The 23,819-nt window shown below is 44.1% G+C and overlaps 1 protein-coding gene across 3 annotated transcripts in view; it reads left to right on the forward strand.

Moving 5' to 3' along the window:
* The window catches only part of srgap1a (SLIT-ROBO Rho GTPase activating protein 1a), a 110,449-nt gene that overhangs the window by 44,423 nt on the left and 42,207 nt on the right, over positions 1 to 23,819 (forward strand). For all 3 annotated transcript variants that reach the window (XM_072694558.1, XM_072694559.1, XM_072694560.1), the window contains exons 4-10: positions 4,224 to 4,286; positions 9,103 to 9,285; positions 11,106 to 11,234; positions 14,130 to 14,351; positions 15,335 to 15,436; positions 22,795 to 22,992; positions 23,692 to 23,776. In XM_072694558.1, the coding sequence (XP_072550659.1) occupies positions 4,224 to 4,286; positions 9,103 to 9,285; positions 11,106 to 11,234; positions 14,130 to 14,351; positions 15,335 to 15,436; positions 22,795 to 22,992; positions 23,692 to 23,776 (982 nt within the window). The remainder of the gene's footprint in view (positions 1 to 4,223; positions 4,287 to 9,102; positions 9,286 to 11,105; positions 11,235 to 14,129; positions 14,352 to 15,334; positions 15,437 to 22,794; positions 22,993 to 23,691; positions 23,777 to 23,819) is intronic.

The following is a 23,819-nucleotide window of genomic DNA, read 5'->3' on the forward strand; positions in this document are numbered from 1 at the left end:
ATTTGCAGGGGGGGTGGTTGCATTAAAGAACAGTGCATTGTGGGCTACCAAGTGGCCCGGCTGTCTTAAGTGCTGGCTCCATCATCATGGGGTCAACAGTGCAATCCCTGGTCTTGCTACAGGCACCGATTTCTGGAACTCTCAGAGAGTCCCGAGGCCTTGCTCTCTCTCTGGGTGGGTAGGAAGACCCTCCTTCTCCCACAGTGTGATGCTAGCCAGTGCTAGCGGAGTCTGTAGCTTGTGGTGAAGAACTGCTGATTGTTGTTCTCTTCCAAGCGTGGTCAGCTGTCCGGTGACTTTGCATTAATGGCAGCTTGTAAAGATGTGGATGAGAGGTTGGCTTTATGTCACTCAGATGGCCACCTTCCCAACACTGGTGTCTAGGATAATGTGATGGGGGAGTCCCAGCTATGGGGTGGGGATTGGGAATGACTACAGTTCAGGAGAGAATTGTGATGAGATTAAATAAATGAGAAATAATAATAATAATAATAATAATTTAATACTGAGTTCTGTACTGTCCTTATTCTTTAAGTCATCCTCAAAAGAAGTTTGACACCAAAGGACTGCACATCGCCCCCTGCAGGTATTTATTTCCAGTGTGGAATTCCTTCATGGTTGGACAGGTTTTATTACATGCATTTAGTTTTCATTATTCATTCGGCTGGCTTTTTCCACACTGGTGGGTTATTTATGGAAGCAGTGGGGTGGTGGGAGCCGAAGGTGGATTTTCCCTGTTCTGGAACCTCAGTGAAAAGACCTCAGCTTAGAGCTGGGGGAAGCTGAACCCCCCTTTTTTTTGCTGTGCTGTCCTCTAGTGACCTCTTTCTTGAAAGTAATGGAAATAGTCCTTTGGTTTCTCATTACCTTGCATGTTAAAGTGTATATCTTCGCTGTGCAATGAAAAACATGTATTAGTATCAGTGTCAGTGTAAAATAATAGTTTATTACAAGTAATTTAGAGCATTTCTGTTGGTCCAATCATCCAGAATTAATGAGATACATGGTTTTGTTGGACAGCAGCGATATAAACCTCTGTGCAGGGTCGCCAGTATATTTCTGGGCCTTATGGTTGTTGTAGCACGGCTGTTAAATAACACCAGCCACATTGAGACCACATTGAAGTGTCCAGTGTTTTTACAGCTATTTTGAAACATGGCTTTTCAGTTTTGAACCAGCAGCCAGATTCACGTCATGTCCAAAAGTGTAAAATGGCAAAAATGGATTTACAAGATACACACTGCGCTACACTGATGATATTCAAGTTTGAGGCATGGTGAGTGGCTCACACAGGGCACAGTAGCTCTCTCACCTACAGCTCCTCCAGGCCACTGTCCACCCCTGTCCTTCCCCCCCAGAGCTCCACGGCCAGAACGTGTGACCGCTCCTTAAATAGGCTTAGCCACTTTAGCCCTCCGTACGTGCGACTGCGAGAAGCCAGTGCGTATTATTGGCTGCAGACAGGGGTGTGAGAGGCAGAGGTGGGCAGGTAGGCGCCTGAGCTGAGGTCAGCCCAAGGGAAAGGCTGATTACAAAGCGGCGGTTGGCACGGACCTGTGATTAATCTCCCTGCACCTGTTTGTGACCACATGCCTGGACAGTGCTTACACTGTCACTGAGAGGAAGTGTTGGGTTTTAGCACGGCTGATTGTTTGGATCTGTCACAGGCTTCTCACACACACACACACACACACACACACACACTGCTGGCACTTTACCGTACCTGAGAAGCTGGGTGTGAGTGGTGTGCGAGTCTTTAGTTGGATTAGAGTGGCTCTTGACTTCCATCTGACACATGCCCACGTTCGGCTTACGCTCTCAAACCACAACCTTGAGTTAAAAGGCTTGATTTAGATGCCTGGCTCAGAGCACAGCCTCATGGCTCATGACTGTGTCGTATTTAATAGGGTCGTATAACTGTAGTTCCATCTGCACCAGTCTGCCATAACATTAAAACCACATGTTAATGTGTTGTGTGAAGTGAATACCATTGATTATCTGCCAAATTACACTTTGACAGGAACCTAGGAGGCTAGACGACCGGGTCAGAACATGTCCAAGTCATTAGGCAGGTTTTGTGGGGGTCAGTACAACAGGACAACTTCAGAGGTATTGTGGAGGCCATGCCTCGATGGGTCAGAGCTGACAGCAGAAGAGAATGGTTTGTTTATGTGAAATAGCACATTTGTACACTACATGTCCAAATGTTTGTGGACACCCCTTCTAATAAATGCAGTCGGCTATTGTAAGTTGCACCTATTGCTGACTCAGGTGTGCAAGTGCACACACACACAGCTTGTCTAGTCCCTGTAGAGAAGTATGAACCTATTGACACCATACCTAATGCCCCCCCCAAATCATTGAGCTGTGGAGCTGTGGACCAAATCATTGAACTGTGGTCTCTGGAATGATGAGGATGGTTTTCTGGACAGTAGAGACTCCAACAAAAGCAGGATAAATTAATTTTAATACTCTCTGTTTTGGAGGCGGGGAAATGAGCAGGTGTCCCAATACTTTTGTCCAAATCCTTTAAATGAATGTTATTGTGTGAAAATGCTAACAGAGCTCAACACCGACATATATTTAGCCATAATGGCAGTGTTGTGTTGTATTGTGGCCTTTAAAACTCATCTCAGATGTGATTCGGTTATTGTACCTTCATCAGTACACTCCCAAAACACCCCTACAGCTTACTTCACTCTTCTTCTTAATCCTAAACCGCATTGAAACTACTCAAGCATTCAGTTAAGCATACAGTAATACAATGAGTTCTGGATTACTCCTCAGTAATCGATCATAATAATCAATAATCAATACTCTACATACTGGAAATCATAACCGATTGCTCCAGAGGGGCTGAGAGTGTTCATGTGATCACTTGCTTTGTCAGGTTGTGCTCTGTGTGTTTCCAGTAGTTCCAGATGTATCCATAGCTTTTGATAAGGGCTTGGCTTACTGACTCCTTCACTGACCGATTGCTGGGAAAGGCCTTCAGAATCAGATTAGTGGAGGTATGATTGGGTTAGTGATGGACTACAGTAGCCTGTAAGATGGGACGATCTCACTATGGCATGTCTTATCCACATGAGCTGCAGTGCGGTGGCACAGATCTCCAAAAGCAGCGGGGTTCTGAGCTTGCTTGTACTTTCAAACCTTAAAGGTCTAGAGCTGGCTCCCGAGTGCTGCAGCCACCTAAGCCCTGGCCCTGTCCTCTAGAGATTGATTCCCATGTGGATAGGAATTATATTTTATATTTATTATTGTTTTATATCATATTACATATTATATTTTATGTGATCTAACATCTGCTGCTCTTCATATAATTAACCCAGTCTAATTACACTGTTAGTAATGAAACCTGCAGCTGATCAGTGTTTATTAGCACGAACAGTCTCCTACATATGCTTAGACAAAAAATAAAATTTTTAAAAATAAAAAAATCCCGATACGATAAAATATCGCCACATTGCCCTTCTCTAATTCCAGTATGTTCTACTGATCTCAGCACCATACCAGCACAGGGTATCGGTATCGGTGCCATTGACAATTGACAGAGCATTGATGATTAATACACCATACCTCATTAACATGTGGATTTTAATGGGTTTTTACAGAGGTCACATGTAAATACACTGCAGCTGTAAAAAGTTGGGGTGTAATATTACACTGAAGTCACAGTTACCATAGTGATGCTTCTAAATCCACTACAATCCTTGCTTGTGAAATTAGGTTGTAGATTACGTTTATCCGTCTCTGTCCACCAAATGGACGAATCGTCTGCAGCCAAACTGTATATGAGGACGAATACCTGTCCCGTTAGGGCTACAGCCATTCTGGTCCTCTAAGCTGCCACTGTTGTGCCCTTGAGCAAGGCCCTTTAACCCCTTTCTGCTCCAGGGGAGCCATAGCGTATGATGTTGCTGTTGTAATGATCTCCAACATGACCAATCCCTCACACGTTTCTCTGCTCTGTTGGTCGTATTCTCTCTAGTTTTTGCTTGGTGGTTGTATTGCGCTGGGAAGAGTGTTGGATGGTTTTCAGGCAGGCCGAGTTTCTCATTAAGCACTGTAGAAATACACACACATGTACACACAATACACACATTACACACCATGTTGAGAGCTTTGTTCTGCGTCCGTCAAACCTTCTGTCATGTACTGTGAAGTTGGTTGATAACACAGGCTTTGGTTCTCTCTCTCTCTCTCTCTCTCTCTTGCTCTAGAGTAAAGACATCGCCTTTCAGCTGCAGGAGGATCTGATGAAAGTTCTTAATGAGCTCTACACGGTGAGTACTGCCATCATCTATACTGCTCTTTTGCCAAGTATCTGCCTGCCTGCCACGCCCAAGTCAAAGTTAAACTGAGAAAACACTGAGATTCTTAAATACTTAACGTTCATTTATTTGTTCTATACGGTATAAACTGTTCAGATGTTGTAGCCCTGTTTTTGAGGATACCTCCAGAATAGTCTCAAACCCTTAAACATCACAATATGTAGTTTCATCTCTCTTGGGCTGAGATTTGTTTTAAAAGTCAGTTTTATTATTAAAATATAGATTATTATTGGGGCTCTGAGTGGTCCAATGGACTAACGCGCTGCCGCTGTGATCTGAAGATCACGGAATTTGATGCCAGGTCATGCTGCTTGCCATCAGCAACCAGAGCCAGAAAGAGCACAATTGGCCTTATTGGAGCTGGGGAGCCATGCTAGGTGCGCTGGCTGGCTGACTGGCGATGCTGCATCAGCGGTAGTTTGAAAAGAGGCGATGACGCTGGCATTGCTAGTCATTAGCAATTCAACTGGGATGTGATAATAGGCCCTCAAATTGAGTTGAAAATGATCAAATTCGAAAATGATTATTTACTTCAACCAACAGCTGCTCTCCATACAGACGTTCGTGATCATATCAGTTTCCCAGTCAGTCCTAGCCTCAGGCTACAGCAGGCATGAACACTGCACGTTATTAACTGCACCCTCGTCACCATGAAGGGACCAGACCACTGCAGGCACTCCATGCTTGCATGCGTTGACCTTGCTGGAGCATTGTGCTTAAACCAGTGATCAATAGTTAATTCCCCTGCTTTAATTGTGGCCATCAGGCCTGCTGTGAGTGCTCTAAAGGTTCACGCCTCTGTTGTGTCTCTGCAGCTCTGCTAACTTACTAATGTGTGGTCAGCTGCCTGAGGCGCAAGTAAATGAGCAGGCAGACATCTGAGTTTGTATGCAAATAAAATATTTGTATATTTATAGAAATGTTTAAGACTCGGGTTACCATGGCAATTGTTATTTATATCCGAGTGCAGTATTTCAGCAAACCAGTATGCGGGCCCATACTTACATTTACAGGTTTAATGTTAGGATTATAGTATTTACTGAATATCAAGCCAACAGACTTGCAATGGAAACCTAAAATAGGCCTAGGGTTCAAGGGTTTAAATGAGCTGTTTTTCATTGAAGTACATGACTCAAATTGACCATCTGAAAAGTATCATTCCCAGACCATGCCTAGACAGCCGGAAGGACATAATCCGTAACAAGATTCACATGAAAGTACAGCTGTTAGTTTTTTTTTTATAGTATTTAGGTTAATCCCTTGAACCCCAGCCTTATTTATTTTTTTTATGCTTTAATTTTAAAGACCCACGTTTTCAGCACCTACTAATTATTCATGAAGTTCTGATTATTCAATATTTACTAATAGATGTTCTGATTAATCAGTATTTACTAAAAAAGCTAGTTGTCATTCTATATATATTGACATTGCTGGAGGCTCAGTGGTTAGAGCGTTAGCTTATTGCTCCCAGGGTTGTGGGTTCAATAGCCAGGTCCTCAAAGCTGCCACTGTTGTGCCCTTGAGCAAGGCCCTTTAACCCCTTTCTGCTCCAGGGGTGCCATAGCATGGCTAACCCTGTGCAACCTGTGCTCTGACTCTGAGCTTTCTAAGCTGGGATATGCGAAAAGGAGAATGTCACTGTACTGTACAAGAATTAATTACCGTAAAATCACTTTATTAACATTTGATTACTTGTGACTTTCTTAACCCCTTAAACAGCCTATGGACCGCCGACGGGCCATTGCGGGCCACTTCTATTACCAAAGTTTGTACAGAAGGCTCTGTAGTGACTGAGTAATATCTTGACCTTGACACCTTAGGGTGTAATAAGCCCTGGAGTGTTAAAGGGTTAACTTACATTATTTGTGGACATTTAGGTTTGAGAACGTAGGGTTAGGAGTGTTGCCCAATGACTTTTATTGGTGTAGCATGGTGTGCTTGTCTGGCCAAGATATTGCCATGGGAAGGGTGGTGGTGTTACTCACCGCTCCACACCAACCAATTGCTTATTTTTCATACTGATATTAACCCATCACCAGTTCCAGGTCATGACTCCATGCCAATGGTTTGCTAGTAATGAACCATTTGTCAGGATCTCCCTATTTATCATTAAAGGAGTTCCAGGCTATGAGAGTACGAGTCATTGACTTTCTGTCATAGCTCAGACCGCAGATTTTCAGTAACACTCCAAAGCCAGCTCAGAAATGACCACCGGCCAGGAAAGAGCAGCTGTGAATCACAGGCACACACTCAACAGGAAATAACACTGCTGATGAGCCGGGCAGATAAAGTGCTTCCTGTAGCCTTGGAGCATTTGATATTGTTCATCAGTCCTTCAGTCACTGGCTGTGTGTCCTCCCAGGAGATATGCTGCTCCCCGGGTATATGAGCCCTCTTCCCAGAGTGCTCATGCACTCCAGCCTCCCTCCCACTGGACTGTTCCACTAACGCTGCAGCTGATCTAGACTTACTGCCACGGTGAGGGGACGTTGCATCAGAAACCCCATTCAACAAAGACCACAGCTAGTAAAATAACAGGTTTGGTGAATTGCTAAAACGGGCCGTTCTAAAACGAGAACTACAAACACCAGCCCAAAGCTCCAGACCAGCGAGTGGAGAGTGAGGCCCATGGTTTGTTCAGCCGTTTTGACCACATTTCTAATTATACAGCTCTGGACAAGAGCTGGGAGCCAGGATAGGCCAGAGAAACCCAGCCCCTGCTCTGTACTTCAACCGGCGGTGTTTGTTTAGGTGGCCGCTTTATAGACAGCCTGTGTTTTGAGTCCAGTTGAGGCTTTACTGTACCTTGTATTATGAGTATGGTGACTCGGTACAGTGATCATGGCCTGGACTGACCCTGGGTGAGGGCATTTTACAGGAGCTTCAGTAGACAGCTGATCAGCCATAATATTCAAACCAGGTCTCCTTTGTGCTGCTAAAACATCTCTGACCCATCAAGGCATGGACTCCACAAGACCTCTGAAGCTATCCTGTGGTATCTAGGGCCAATACATCAGCAGCAGATCCTTTTTTAGCCTTGTAAGTTGTGAGGTGGAGCCTCCATGGATCTCATCAATAAGCCTCGAGTGTTCATACCAGTTGACTGGTTGGATCACTTTTGGTAGGCACTGACCAATCAATACAGGAACATCTCACAAGACCTGCCTGGTGTTTTGGAGATGAAACAGTCGTCTAGACGTGACCATTTGGCTCGTGTCAGGCTATGTTTTGAGTCCACTTAAGATTTTACTGTACCATGCATTATGAGTATGGTGACTCGGTACAGTGATTTTGGCGTGGACTGACCCTGAGAGAGGGTTTGGTCTGTGAATCTGGGGTCATGTGGGCTTACGAGTGGAGCTTCTGCAGACAGCTTATCTGCAATGCATGAACTAGTTGAAGGACACATTTGTCATGCACATTGTCATTCGCCTTAGTTTTGGTGATATGAGTGTGGGTCTTATTCAGGATGCATTTGGGCAGCTGTCACATTTTTGCGCTCCATTTAAAGTTGGTTAAAAACGCATAATTAACTTCTTGGTACCTGCTTTGTGTCCCCTGAGTCATATCCTAATGCATGTTATTGAAGTCATCCTAGCGTTACTAATAGCCCACTAACAATAACAATGACTCACGCAATGGGAAACGGGCTTTTAACAATATGCACTGCACGCTCATGTTTCCAGAACAGATTTCTTTGTATGAATAAGCTTCTGTTCGCCACAAGACTGGAAATTTAGTTTCCCCATAAAAAAAAAATATATATATATACAACAATCAGCCAAAACATTAAAACCACCCGCAAAACATCTCTGACATGTCGACACATGGACTCCACAGACCTTCAACCAAGGCTTTAACAGCAGATCCCTTCCGAGTTGCGCAAGTCCTGTAAGTTGAGATGTGGGGCCTCCATGGATTGCATTGCATCAATAAACCTTGGGCGCCCATTACCCAGTTGCTGCCAATTCAGGGGTAGGACTTTCTTGGACCACTTTTGGTAGGTACTGATCATTGCATACCAGGACCACCCCACAAGACCTGCCGGGTGTTTTGGAGATGCCCCGGCCCAATTTGTCAAATTGGTCCCTGGTCACTTGCCCATTTTTCCTGGTTCCAACACATCACAACTTCAAGAACTGACTCTGTCAAAGGTTTTAATGTTATGGCTGATTGGTGTATATTAATAGCTGTGTTAAATTATGTTTTATTAAATTTGTATTTCTTTTCTTTCTTTTAACACTCAAATCCTAAAGACACTGTAGTCCGTCAGCCTTTCAGTCCATACCTAATTGGTGACGTGTTGGCGTCTCTCAGCTCCAGGCCCAGGCAGTGATGATATGATGGCTGAGGGTAAATAAAGAGCTCCTTTGTGGCCCATTAGAGATATAGAGTTTCTCATATGACTGGAGCTCGGAATAAGTATATCATTCTCTGTGCTTACAGTAACTCCATACCTGATAGTAATTCCATGCATGGAACATCTACCCCCCACCAGTGATATAGAAAGCAGTGAATGCACCTGAAGGTCTGGGAAAGTGTGGAATTGCAGAGTCTGTGTGGAGTTTTTGTGCACGTAGGCGGTCATACGTACTCCTGAACACACATTCACAGTAGAAGAGGGTGAGAACATAAAAGCAGCATGAGAAGTCAATTGGCTGGTGTTGAGTGGGTGGATGAAAGCCCTGCTCATCTGTCAGGTGGTGCAGCTCTCCAGAGTGCAGGTGTCTGGACTCGAACTTTGACTTCTGACCTCTGGACCCCACAGGTGATGAAGACCTACCATATGTACCACACGGAGAGCATTAGTGCAGAGAGCAAGCTGAAGGAGTTCGAGAAGCAGGAGGAGAGGCAGATCGGCCGCTCTGGGGATCCCGTCTTTAGCATGCGGCTGGAGGAGAAGCACCAGAGACGCAGCTCCGTCAAGAAGATCGAGAAGATGAAGGAGAAGGTATTGAACTGCAGACCTCTTTTCAGATGCAGTCTTCTTTCAGGGCTTGCCAAACCTCTATAAAGCAGTGGTACTCAATTCTGGTCTTGGACAGCCCCCTGTCCTGGACATTTTAGTGATTATCCAGCTCTCAAAACACCTATTTAACAAAGACCTTCTTGAGTTTAGGTGGTGTGCTCAAGAAGGAAACCACTAAAATGGGTTACCCTGGATGACCAGCCAGGCCATTTTATGCTTGTGTGGTTTGTGAACAATTATGATTTACTGTCATTTATGATAAATAGACAAAAATGCTGCGGTTTTTAAGTCTGACCAAACCTTGGATGGTTGTAAATGTATTATTTTAGTGTTGGACATTTTAGTGTTTACCCTGTACCCAACACACCTGATCCAGCTAATTAGCTAAAGTCCATTGTGAGCTGAAGGCAGTGTTTTAGAGCAGGACCTGGGTTGGGAACCACTGCTATTAGGACTACCTCATGAAAAGAACAGAGGAAAAATAAGAGGTAATTAACAGAAACGGGTCAGTGCTAATTGGTAAGGATGAGCTTCCATTACTTGTCCACTAGGGCTGTGTGTTGGTGCTGGTGGTACAATGTTTGTCGTGATACAGTTATTCGTGATACAGAGTTATGATTCAGTATATTGCAGTATGTCTGTAAGCAAGACAATATTGTGATTTATTTATGTATTTATTTATTTATTTATTTTTAATCAAATTTTAGGAAAATTGGCAAAGTATTAAACACAAAGTAGACATTTTATCCAATCAGAACAGTGAGACAACACTGCTAATTTAGAGCTCAGGGGTTTAAACACAACACAAAACGAACCGCTGTCTGCCACCTGTTTTTACATGCAAACTTTGTAAAAATTAAAATGAATAAAAAAATCAATACTGTGTTGTTGGCAATCGATACATTACTGAAAACAATATTTTTCAATACTCCGATTTATCAATATTTTCTTACACCGCTATTATTCACTTTAGCTTTGTAGCTCCAGTGCCAAACTAAATGAGCACATTTCCTGCACAAAAAAGTAGCCAAACAAAAATAGCCTGGGTCACTCATCTACACTGGATATAATGGGTAGATAGTGTGTGCTAATGGGGTGGCTCATTCCAACTGCTTAGTAATCTTAGTACTGGACTGATTCATCAGACCTAATCATCTCACTCACTTTATCTCCCACCTCCCGTACGGTTGACTCAGATGAATGCCATGTTTCCCTTCTTGATGTCTCAGGCCATTTCAAAATGTCAAGCCAGCATGTTATGCGCTGGACCTGTTTTAGATGGAATCCGTCACCGAGGAGCACCATCTCGGTGAGGAGGCCGTGCTTTATGCTCTCAGCTGGCCTGTTTTCCGTTAAAGTGCCGTGACAGATGGTTTCATAGCTGTGGGAAGCAGCAGGATTTTTTTTCTTTCCCCTGCTCTTTTGACACTTCTTGGAATGCAGGACTGTGGAGTCTGGATGAGTCACTGTCTGTTGGTCAGCCAGTGCAGTTACATGACTAACACTCTTCTGCATTGTCAGGATATGGAGAGCGTAAACAGATTTGTTTGTTTACTGTTTAATCTCTGGCCTTTTGTCCCATTAGGCTTATTTTTGTCTCATGGCTTGTTTTGTCTTTGATGTTTTTCTTTTGTCTTAGATAGTCTCATATTTTCATACAATTCCTTTGTTGTGTATTTTTGGACCTGGATCATGCAAAGGATCTTCTAAAGCTCTGACTTTTCTGCAAAGAATTATTTTTCTCGTTATAATTGTGTCTCATTTTCTTACAAGCTGTCTCTCTTGTTTTCGTCTCCCTTCAGAGGCAGGCCAAGTACTCAGAGAACAAGCTGAAGTCCATCAAAGCCCGCAACGAGTATCTGCTGACGCTGGAAGCCACTAATTCCTCTGTCTTCAAGTATTATATTCATGACTTGGCTGACTTGATAGATGTAAGTACCGGAGAAATGCTACTAGGTGTCGTCTTCAGTCCTGTGACAAGTAGAGCAGTTCTAAATGGACACTCCAGGCTGACCTCAGCCCTTTTAGGAACCCATAGGAATGCCAGCACTGCTGCCTCATCCGCAGTCTCTTGGATTAAACCTATGTTTTCTGCTTTTTCCATTTACATCCACTTTGATCTCAGGAAAGGCGTTTGTGCTGGAGCAGACGGCTCTGTCAGATTGTGCTTCAGTTTAAGCTCTTAAGGCTTCAGATGCAGACAAGTCTCTGCAAACACGTTGCGCTAAATTGTGCTTTGTTTAAGACTCTGTTCCTCAAACATTAGAGCGCTGTTATTGAAGAGCATCCCCTCAAGCATTCTGATGAGGTTTTAATATCTCTGTCTGGAGGAAATATGATGAGTTTAACAGTGTCTGTGTTAAAATGAGGAAAGGAGAGAGAGTCAGGGAGAGAGAGGGTTCAGTTTTAGGAACAGCGAGCGTGATCATGTAGATGCACGTTGCTCTCATGATCATTTCATTGATTGAGCTCATGCAATAAAAAAGAACAGAGTCTTTCAGAGTCTGGAAGGTCTCTGATTGTTCAGGGCCACGTTCTGTTATAAAACTCATAATTCATTTAAGGGCCCCTGTATTTATGCTCCTGTTTGCATGTACTGAGACTTTTTTTCAAGTGTCTGCCCTTGAAACCCAGTTTTCGTGAATTACTTCAGCATCTGTTTTAGGCCATCTGAGATCCAGCGTAATGCACAACCAGCAGAAGCCCCCTCTATAGTACCTGCACTGCAGAGCAGTCATGGTCGGAGCTGATGACAGTACTAAACTGTCTATTGAAAGTTTGGAGGCTGATGATGTTTTTAATACCTTTCTTTTGTCAGTCAACCATAACTTCACATAGTAAAGCATTATAAACATAGTGAAGCAGCTTCAGGATCATGCTGATGCTCCACTGACTGTAACAGGGAGCTGCAGAAGGAGAACCTCTCTCCAGAACTGCTGTGTAACGCTGAGAAACCCATAGTCATATTAGTGTAAAGTGTAAAATCCTGTAGTATTACTCTACCGCTTCAGCCCACATGCTTCTCTACCTTCAGATGCGAGCTCTCAGCTCGTCAACAAAAGCACACACACAGCTGTCCATGAGGGGGCGCTCAAAGCACAATTTGTATTCACAGCAGCGGTGTAAAAGTGAACTACATTCCTCAACTGTAGGGGGAGCCCCGGAGCAAAAAAAGTATCATACAAAATTGCTTTATTAATTCATTTATTTTTCATCTCCCAGTTTTCCTCCTCGATTTTAGATTTTAGCCAGTTACCCAACCCACTCAATACTGCACTCCCCCATCACATGTAATTCTCCCGACACGTGCCACAAGCCGAGCAACCAACACGCTTGGAGGAAAGCACCGGGTACCCAGCTCTGATGCATCAGCTAGCAGATGCCCGTGCAGGCCAGCATCATACTGAAGTGATGTGGGGTAGATCGGGTCATCCAGCACCGAGCTCAATTGGGCTCTCTCGGGCTCTGGCTGAGAATTGCTCATTTGAATAGTGGCAAAGCCTTAGTCTGCACAACCACTTGGAGCCCAGTACTGCTTTTAAGAGAAAAGAATTGGGTCGTTTTCTTTAAAAAGTGCAAAATTAGAGGAACAACAGGCAAAGCCCTTTTTTTAAGTGTAATACTGTACCCTGTGCGTTTTGTCCCCTTGTTGTGATGGACTGAAGGATTTTTGCAGGCGGCTGTATTTGTAACAGCGTAAAAAAAAATCGGAAATGTTCAAAAGAAAGCAAGTTGTCTCCAAACTTTTGACTGACACGTCTTGTTAGTTTTTTTCCCCACCTGTAAAGCAGAAGTGTCCCTGCAGGGAGCTAATAATAAACAGCTTTTTTCGGTCCCTGTGCTGTGCCCTCAGCCCGCCTCTCTGAAAGAGATGGCCGGTGTGACCTTCCCTCAGCGACCAATCTCTGAATGGGCTGTTTACAGCAGACGCCTCCCAGACGTGCTGTCTCGTTCCGAGATGGAGAGAGTGAGCGAGATGGACATGCTTAAAGGAAAGAGAGAGAGAGTAGATTAAATTCAGCCATCAAGCCTGAGCAGAAGAGTGTGCATGACTCATCGAACTGTTCCAGTGTCAGCATGCGCTCTTAAAGCACATCAGCAGACTGATCCCACTCACTCAAGCACACACACACACACTCACGCGCACACACACATACGCTCGACAGGCGTCTGTCTCTCTTTGAGGGTGTAATCAGTGGAACAGTCTGCAGGAAAAGCACAGTTGGGAGCCAGTACTCTTAGTCACACTGCAATGACAAGTCTCGACCCGAGAACCACAGTTCCTCTGTAGTCTCTGAGAGTGCACTTATTCTAATGGGAAATTAATGGCGTAATTTTGGGATGCACCAATATTTTAAGGGATGATAACCCATATATATATATATATATAATATGGGTGATCAAGACAGCGAGTGTGTATGTATATGTGTGTGTATGTGAGTGTGTGTGTGTGTGTATATATATATATATATATATGTGTGTGTGTGTGTGTGTGTGTGTGTGGACACCCATTGTAATAAATGCATTTAGCTACTTTAAGTTGCAATCATTGATTCCACATATGTCCCTATAGATTATAGATAGGTGTATATATACACACACATATTACTGTATTTTTACTGTAAATTCCAGATCCTATTAGAACAGATGCAGGTAAACATAAATTACATAAATAAATGATTAATTACTCATTTTAGGATTAATTACTCGTGTGTGTGTGTGTGTGTGTGTGTGTGTGTGTGTGTGTGTGTGTGAGTAAATAGCCTGAATCACTTGTCTCTCTCTCTCTCTCTCTCTCTCTCTCTCTCTCTGTCTGTTCCGAGCAGTGCTGTGATCTCGGCTACCATGCCTCTCTGAACCGGGCTTTGAGGACCTATCTTTCGGCCGAGTATAACCTGGAGACGTCTCGTCACGAGGGTCTGGACATCATTGAGAATGCTGTGGACAGTCTGGACCCCCGCAGTGACCGTCAGCGCTTTATGGAGATGTACCCCACCGCTTTCTGTCCTCCGGTCAAATTTGAGTTTCAGTCACACATGGGAGATGAGGTTAGAAGCTCTCTCTCTCTATCTGTTTGTCTTGCTCCCTCCCTTGTTGGGTGTACATATTAGGAATCAAGTGAGCAGTTAGAAAAAATGGGCAGGTGCAAGGATCTGAGACACTGGGTCTCATCTCCTAAACATCAGGCAGGTCTTGTGGGGTGTTCCTGTTATACAGTGGTCGGTGCCTACCAAATGTGGTCAATGGAAGGGCAATGGAGGCCCCACCTCACAACTTGTAGGACTTGTAGGATCTGCTGCTAGCATCTTGGTGACAGATACCACAGGACGCCTTCAGAGGTCTTGGTTTAGAGCTTTTTTGGTGCCACCAGAGGGACCTACACAGTATTATGCAGGTGGTTTTAATGATATGGCTAATAGTTGTATCCTGAGAAATGTTCTCAGTATGCAAACTTCTCAGCCTTTGTGTAACATGAAGTTAGTTTTCTTACTACAGGCTACAGTCCTGCAGCCTCATACGTTAACCTCATTCCTCTGGTTTGGATTACAATAGCTCAGCACAGCAGAGTGAAAAAGGCATGCTAATGAGGAGCTGGACTAGCTGTGGTTAGAGCGGTTTCATTTCCCAGTTTTAATATGTCTCAGCCGCCAGAGCAGCGTTTATGCACAAATCACATTGCTTTTCTCGCCCCAAGGTGTTCCTCTCATTGCTACTTTATTGAGTTTTGCTCCCTAATTGGCCGTTTTGTCACTGATATCACGTCTGTGCAAAGTTTACAACCAGTTGCTTTGTGGCGAGGGAGTCTCGGTCAGCAAAAGCAGATGGAATTGAAACGTGTTTGGCATCCTAATGGCTAACCATGATGATTTTTCCAGGGGCATCTCGTCCTTTCCCAAGTGCCAACCCCCCCCCTCCCCGGGGGGAAAATTGAGGAGAATTTTGGTTGTTATTTGGGGAGAATCTCAGTTTCGATTTGAGGGAGGGAAGAGACGGCTGGGTTTTCTGACGTGTTGCTCTTTTTCTTCCTCAGGTGTGTCAGATCACGGCTCAGCCCCCTGTCCAGGCTGAGCTGGTGCTCAGGTTCCAGCAGCTTCAGTCCCGTCTGGCCACGCTGAAGATCGAGAATGAGGAGGTGAGCTAGACTTCTCTAGTACTTCTGAAGACCTTTAGATAATGTACAGAAGATTTGATCCTTTGAAAGGTTGCTCATGTTCCCAAAGCCATTTTCTTTCCACCAGAGAATCAAGCGTGATTCTTCTATGGAATACACTATATGGACAAAAGTATTGGGACACCTGCTCATTCATAGTTTCTTCTGACATCTAGGATATAACAAAAACAGTTTATCCTGCTTGTGTTGGAGTGACTGTTTCTACTGTCCAGGAAAAGCTTTCTTCTAGATTTTGGAGGAGCATTGCTGTGAGAATTTGATTGCAGTCAGCGATAAGAATAATTGTGAGGTCAGGATGTTGGATGATCACCACCCCACCTCATCAGCCCCAACTCATCCCAAAAGTATTGGATGGAGCACCATCATCACCATCTTTTCAGAGAGCACAGTTCTTCCGCTGCTCCACAGCTCAATGCTGAGGGGCTTTATACCCCTCTATAGCACCACACCTGGCATTAGGCAGCATGGAGTCCTATTCTATATGCAGTTTTCTACAGGGACCAGACAAGCTGTGTCAGCAATGGGTGCAATGCATTCATTAGAAGGGGTGTCCAGAGATATTTGGACATATAGAGCATCGTGAAGCCTGTAGCAGGGATAGTGGCAGAACCCTTGACATGTGCACTCACCCCTGTTCTGCACCAGACCTGTTGCTGTGTTATTACGTTGTGAAGCTCTTGCTGAGATATGGAAGCCAAATCCTTGAAGATACCCTTCATCTCTTTTTTATTGCACCAGAATGAGGCAGCATTACAGTAGATTTGTGTGCATAATTGAATTGCCAAGAGCTAATTGCAGGAGAGGCTTTAGAGGGAATGGCCAAGGATGGCGGTGTCCTCACTGCGACGGTTCTGCTGTCCTCTGGATTACCCCAGTGACGCACAAACAGGCTTTTCTCAGTCGCCCCCTTTTTATTTCCGAACCCTGTCTGCTTCTTTTTTTCCTTTTTCTTTTCCCTCAACCACCATCTGAAGCTCATCCCAGGGCTGCTACGTCTAAAACGGCCTTTGGACCGCTGTCTGAACGCCTGCAGGATTAAGAAGCGAGTGACCAGGAAGAGCTCCAGCAGCACCCCTCTGGTGGCATAATCACAAGCGATTCCATTCCTTTTACAGCGCCACATTCCCGTGCTTTTCTTTCCTTCTGCTGGCGTCGAGAAGGTCGTGCAGGCAGTGTGGTGGGCCACTGAGAGCAGACAGAGGTGCCACAGGTGACTCTGATGGGAGGCTCAGACATTCTCCTTGGGTTGGCAGGAAAAGGAGATCGGTATCTCTGCATTCTTCTATTTGCAAACCCATGGTGGTCTCTAAATCATCTGTCTTACATGTTTTTTTTGTTTTTTTATGGCATTTCCTTATAAGCATGGATCAGACTGCGTAGGTCTTGCCAGGGGTTGCTGAGTGCTCTGCAGTACAGTCTACCTGCCCTGCAGTGGGGCCTGATCACTAAGGGTTCAGGGTCCAACCTGTAGTATTGGATGGAGCACCACTACCATTCCAGTAAACACAGCTACACAGCTTCACTGCTCCACAGCTCACTGCTGTGAGGCTTTAAACCCTTTAGTCCACACCTGCACTAGGCATGGTGCCAGTAGGTTGATGTTTATCTGCTCTAGAGAGTCCTATTCTATTGGTAATGCTTCTCTACAGGGACTGGACAAGCTGTGTGTGCATTTGCATATCTATGTCAGCAATGGGTGCAACTTAAAGTATCTGAATGCTTTCATTAGAAGGGGTGTCCACAAACTTAATTTTCCTAATATATATAACATAACTGGTTGTTGTTTGCAGGATGTGGTATTTTTGTAATGCATGCAGTATTTCAGGCTCCTGTAAGTACAGCGAGTCACAAGTTACACTCACTCTCCAAGTCCAGTTTGTTTTTGGGACACAAGGTTCTTGGCAGTTTTGTCCAGGATGTGCTTTTAAAGTCTGTCTGTGTGCTTGGGGGGCATGATGCCCTGAGCTGCTGTGATGGGGACGTAGTGGGCTACGGTCCTGTAAAGGCCAGTGCAGCAAAAAGCACATCAGGATAGGATGTGAGGTCAGGGCATTTCCTGGAACACTGATATTGCTGATGGCGTCATGGAACTGTCACACAACTGGGCCAAAAACTGGAACTTCAGCAGTCAGGAGATGCACCGCGTACATCCCGGACGCAGAGCAAGGTCTTCTCCAGCTGAAAAGTTGAACCGAACTGGTGCAGCTGTTTCCTACAGCCAGCAAAGCATTGCAGAGCAGAAACCCAGAAAGAGAGAGAGATCAACTGATGAATACTTTATTAGCTCTACTGACAGTCTCCATATACCACTCGCCCTGAGACACGCTCTCACACACCTTCAGCAGAAAGCAGGGAGGCGTTCTGCGATCTTATCCCTCAGCGGACTCTTCATCTCACTTCATTCCCTATTCCGCTCTCGTTCCCCTTTTTCCTCCCGCAGAGCTAATAATTTAATGAAGTACAGAGTGTTTGCCAGAGAGATTAGGAGATGAGACATGGGCGAAAGTGATGCGCACTTTATATCTCTTACTCTGCCTCTCTTCATCTTTCTTTCTGGTTCCCTCAGCCACCCCTCCCTCCCTCCATCCCTCCCTCCTCTTGCCTTTCTAATAGATATTCTTTCTGCGTCTCGCACTAAAACCACAGCCGTCCAAACTGCAGCTCTCTGTGGGAAGGATCTGTTTGTTTTGCTGGAGATAAACCTCAGGGAGGCACATCAAAGCGGAGGAGATGTGTGCCCTGAGCCTACTGCCGTGTGAAATCACTGATTGCTGATAGCTTGTCTAACAGTTAGCCCTCTGCTGTTAAACGGGCCGCTACACACGTTGGTACCAGCGCTAATCATTAAAAAAAAAAAGAAAGAAAAGAAAAGGTGCTAAAGAGGGGCTCTCTGCTCCTCGGGTTGTTCGGTGGGCTTCAGTTCTCACATCAAATAAACTTTCCGAAAAGCCCTGGTGTAAGCCATGTCAGCAGAGCCGGTACTATAATGAATAATACATCAAATCTAAAGGTTTTTAAGTAGGGAGAGTTCGTCTGTTCGTTCGTGGGAGGTCTCTGCAGTGCAGGCAGTCGGGGGTGTGATTATAGGTAGCTGAGAAAAAAAAAACATGCACAGCGGCCTAGCGCGGCAATAACAGTCTTAAAGTCTTAAAGGAATGGTTTGTGAAAAGTCCGATTCACTCGCACACACAAGCTTCCCCTTAAACCAAATCCCGTTGATGAGACGGTGTTTGGTTTCTGAAGCTTTCAAGCTTTGTTAGCTTGGCTAATTTGCTAAAGCTGCAAGGCCAATATAGCTGAAAGCAACGGAAGCTTATGGTCGCCAATTAGCAGTGTGGAAGGCTCAGCACTGTGCAGGCTCAGACCATGGCAGACGTGCCTCAAGCTGCCTTGAGTTGTTGGTAAATATCAGGCAGACTTTTTTAATGCGGTTTCTGGAACTGCGTGAGGTACCGTTCTCACTGTTCTCTACGAAAAGGCTTAGCTAAAAACAGTGCTAGCAGCCATCCAGGAGCAATCAGCGTGACTTGTTGGCTACATTAACCGTGTGGCTTCAGTGCATCAAAAATTTTGGACTTCAAAGGATTCTGGGTGGTACATTTTAATATATGCAAAATATACACTATGGCCAAAACTTTGTGGACACCTACTCCTCCAGAGTTGCTTTTTGAATCGATGGTCATAATAGGGAGTGTGTTGTGCCTTTGCTGCAGTAACGGCCTCTACTCTTCTGCCTTGCATGCTAGATTTTGCAACATTGCTGAGAAGGTTTGAGGGCATTCGGCCATAACAGCATTAGTGAGGTCAGGTACTGATAATGGAGGATTAATCATAGATCAAAACGCCACTCAAGGGATAACTCGCTCACTCATCCCAGAGGTATTGGTTGGAGCTCCGGCGCGCTAGAGAAGTCAGTTCCACGGCATCTGTTGAGATTAAACAAGCTGTGCATGTGCAAATAAAGGCCTGTGTGAGTAATGGGTGCAGTATCAGTATAAAGCTGCTGAAATCACTCATGAAAAGGAGTGTCTGCATACGTTAGCACTGAGACTGTACATCCGAAAAAGGAAAAGACCTTTAAATCTTCATTTTGGCTGTTTTTCACTTTTTTGACACAATGAGAATATGCCAGTTGTTCTTGTGTCAAAATGTCATGATGAGTGGACCAATAGAAATGCTCAAATGACTTTTTCAAATGACTTCCATTGAAAGTTAAGTTTTTTGTCTTCTCCGGTAAAGTTTCCGTTTTGGAGATGAAAGGTTTTTGCATGACAGTAATGATATATAATGATATACACACACACATACATGCATACATATATATATGTGTATATGTGTATATGTGTATGTGTGCTTACTTTCAATTGAAGGGCTTAGCTGTGAATGGAAGTCAATGTAAAATAAGAGTTTATTCCAGGTAATTTGGAGGATTTCTATTGGTCTATTCATCCAGAATTTGCTACAGGGTTCAAACCATGGCAAAAGCTCATTGGACAGCAGCTATGTATATGTTTAGTATAATTTTAAACATTTAATCACTGCTGTCCAATGAAAAACATGTATCTTCAATTTTCTCCATTTCTAATTATCTCCATGGTTTGAACCCTGAATTTGCTGATAGCTGTTCTGCACACTGTGTAAATAATTCTGGACGAATAGACCAATAGAAATGCAAATCCAAATGACCTGGAATAAACTCTTAATTTACATTGACTTCCATTAAGAGTTCACATGTTTGCCTTCTCCTCTAAAGTCTCCATTTTGGAGATGCATGTTTTTCATTGGACAGCGAGGATTTACTACCATTCAAAAGTTTGGAATCACTTATCATAATCTTTCTTTTCCTTCACTTTTGACGCAATGACTCTGAATGGCCAACAGCCGAGGCGTTCTGGGTTATTTTAACTACTTTAAAAGCTGCAGGAATGTCCAAAATGTTGCATTCAGCTGTACACACACCCCACACTAATCTCAGTGAAGTGTGTGAAACTTGGACAAAGGCTTCATTTCCTTCAGCGTTGTTTCCTTTTAGGAACGGATTAATAACGGCTCACATTATTGTGCTTTGAGGGGCTTTTTTTTTTTTTTTAACACAGTCTTAAAAACTTGCCAGAATGTCTTCATCCTGTTCATCAGCTTAAATGCCTTTTTCCCCCCTCTTCTCTTTAACAGTCTCGCATGAGAGGCACTGCTGGAGGCAGCCCTCTCCTCGGAGAGTTCCGCTGCACAGGACGTAATTGATTGAGTTTTAAAATCTCTTTTTAAAGTGGCTTTGTGGCGAGGCTCTTTCATTTGACACTCTTGATGTATGTGAAGCAGATTGATTCCCCCGTTTTTCTGCTGCATTTCAGCTCTGCTCTGACTTGCAGGGGTTCGCCCTCGGTTTCGCACTATTTGAAGCTTGCCCTTTTCTCCCGGCCACATCCGTCCAGAATTGTGTTCGCAAACAGGTGTGGCGGCTCTGTGGAGGAGACAGTAACCTCGCAGTGTGTACAGACTCCCAACAAAGTGAGCCAGTGAGTCATCCGGGTCGAAATAGGCCGGCTACGAGACAGCTGTGATCCATAGGACTAGGCTACTGGTCTCCATTAGCTTTGAGGTCATCCTCCATTGATTCGTATGGGAGGAGGAGGCTTTAGGGTGCGGCTCAGCCTGGCCCTCAGGGTTAATGGGGGGGTATGAGCTCACTGGGCGTGACTGTGAGGCCTCATACTGCCTGTAAAAACCTTATATATAAGGTTTCTGACTGGAGAGCTCGGTTTTATTCATCTTTCTCAGAGGCAGAGACACCTGCAGTGATTCTGGTGGAGCTGTTTGAGCTTGACAGCCTCTCAACACTGCTTATATGTACTTGAGAGAAAGAATGAGACTCACTGTCTTGCCTTTCTGATCTAGGAGGCTAAAGCAAGCTTCATTTGAACACCGTGTTCTTCATACTCCCTCTCTTGTCTTTTTCTGTAGGGCTGTAATTAAGCATTATTTTAATATTTATGTTATTGATGTTGATACTATATGCCCAAATGTTTGTGGGCAGCCTTTCTAATGAATGCATTCGGCCACTTCAGCCATTGTTGACACAGATGTGCAAATGTACACGCCGCTTGTCAAGTCCCTGTAAAGAATCAAAGGTATTACAAAGAGTTTGCCATACTTTTGTTGGAGTAACTGTCTCTACTGTCCAGGGAAGAAGAATTTCTACTAGATTCTGGAGGATTTGATGGCATTTAGCGACAAGAGTGTTAGTGAGGTCAGGATGTTGGATGATCACCATCCCTAACTCCTCCCTAAAGTACTGGATGGAGCAGCATCCATCATTCCAGAGAACACAGTTCTTCCACTGCTCCACAGCTCAATGCTGGGGGGCTTTATACCCCACCTCTAGCTCACTTGTGGCATTAGACAGCATGGTGGTGCCAACAGGTTCATTTTGTTTATCTGCTTCAGGGAGTCCTATTCTATTGGCAGTATTTCTCTACAAGGTCTAGACAAGCTGGGTGTGTGTATGCATTTGCACATCTGATCTGAACTTATAGTAGCTGATTGCATTCAGTAGAAAGGGTGTCCACAAACATTTGGACAGTGAATTTTCTCATAGTGCCTACTGTTAAAGAGTGTATAGGGTGCTGCTATAACATGACCTTGCTGTTAATAATAATAATAATAATAATAATATTGATATAATCAGCATTGCCTGCTTGTTAGTATACTGTGGTCAGTATGACTTTGTTATGAGTAGTTAAAAAGGAGAACAGGGGGAGGGTCGGAGGCCTCGTGCCAGCACTGTTCAGTAAAGCTCTGTCTGATGGGACGCTCTGAAACAGTCCTTGACATTTATAAGCTTATGGAAATGCTGCGTCGCCGGCGGAGAAGAGGCATTGGAAATGAATTCTAAAAGCCTGAATGAATAACATCCCTTCCAGGCTTCCTCCTCTCCGCTCTTCGAGTGCTGCAGATTGATTGCTTTGGTCTGGTGTCGTGTTCAAGGTCTGATGCATTTGTCACAGTGAACATGGCAGGTATGGACAGTCGGAGAGGAGAGCAGGTTCTTTGCATATTCTCACAGTGCGAGAGCTTCTCCGGACCTCGTTCCTCTCTACCGCCTACGTTCCTGGCTGCTGTTCTTGTCGTGACATAGTGGTTTTGACACCACATTGACTTTATCTAAGGTTTCCTTCTCCTTTTCTGTTTTCTCTTGAACCGCGCCGGCACAGTGGAGCAGTGACTGTATAGAAACCTCAAACAAAATGATTAGGAATTAATAATAATTAATAAACTTATTCAATCGTGTTACTCAGCTGAATCCTCTTGGTTCCCTGTAGATCAAGAAGACCTCTGAGGCCACTCTGACCACCATCCAGGACATGGTGACCATTGAGGACTATGACGTCTCGGAGTGTTTCCACCACAGCCGCTCCACTGAGTCAGTCAAGTCTACTGTTTCTGAGACGTACCTCAGCAAACCCAGCATCGCCAAGAGACGTGCCAACCAGCAGGAGACTGAGCAGTTCTACTTCATGGTGAAGACCAGTTCTCCCCATGCTGTCATTAGTCGATGTTGATATTTTGATAATATTGATGCTCTCCATTTCCAGTAGGTCATATTTCTGAATGTCCTGTGGTAGGGTTGCACAGGATATTGTGGTATCCGGTTGTAGGTACACCATGGTATGAAAATTGATGATTATTATACTGTGTACATTTGCTTGAGCCAGTATTGGGGGGGAAATTGCAACCAATTAGAGAATCCCACCAATTGCTTACTGTTCTTAAGTAAAAAAAAAAAAATAATAATTGATTAATATAATAAATATTCAGCACATTTACTCATAATGAAGTTAATCATTACCTGGACATTTGACATACACTTCCAATAATACACTGTGTTAAGCTTTAATCATAGTCAAGTATAAATGTATAATTATAATAATTATAATAAGAAAAACAACAATAGCAAAGAAGAATTCTGAAATATTATATATTGTGATTTTGCAAAACTGTGATATTTTCAGAGAGAGTTTTCATACCCTGAAAATCTGATGCTGTTGCAACCCTACTCAGGAGATGCTAAAGCACTAGGAGTAAGAAAATGGAGAGAGCTTTTAATGGGCTTTGTCCTTTGCTGCCCATCATTACCCTGCGGCCTTGCAGGCTAATGTCTCTAATAGCCAGCTGGAGTCTTTATTTTGCTGCTGGATGTTTTCTGGTTTTTTTTGCAGAAATTCCGTGAATTTCTGGAAGGCAGCAATCTCATTGCCAAGCTTCAGGCCAAGCATGACCTGCTAAAGAGAGCCCTGGGAGAAGGTAATCATCTCAAGTCCGCACAATGTCTCAATTTCTGCTATTT

The sequence above is a fragment of the Salminus brasiliensis genome, chromosome 13 (genome assembly GCF_030463535.1).
Source record: "Salminus brasiliensis chromosome 13, fSalBra1.hap2, whole genome shotgun sequence".
Classification (NCBI taxonomy): domain Eukaryota; kingdom Metazoa; phylum Chordata; class Actinopteri; order Characiformes; family Bryconidae; genus Salminus; species Salminus brasiliensis.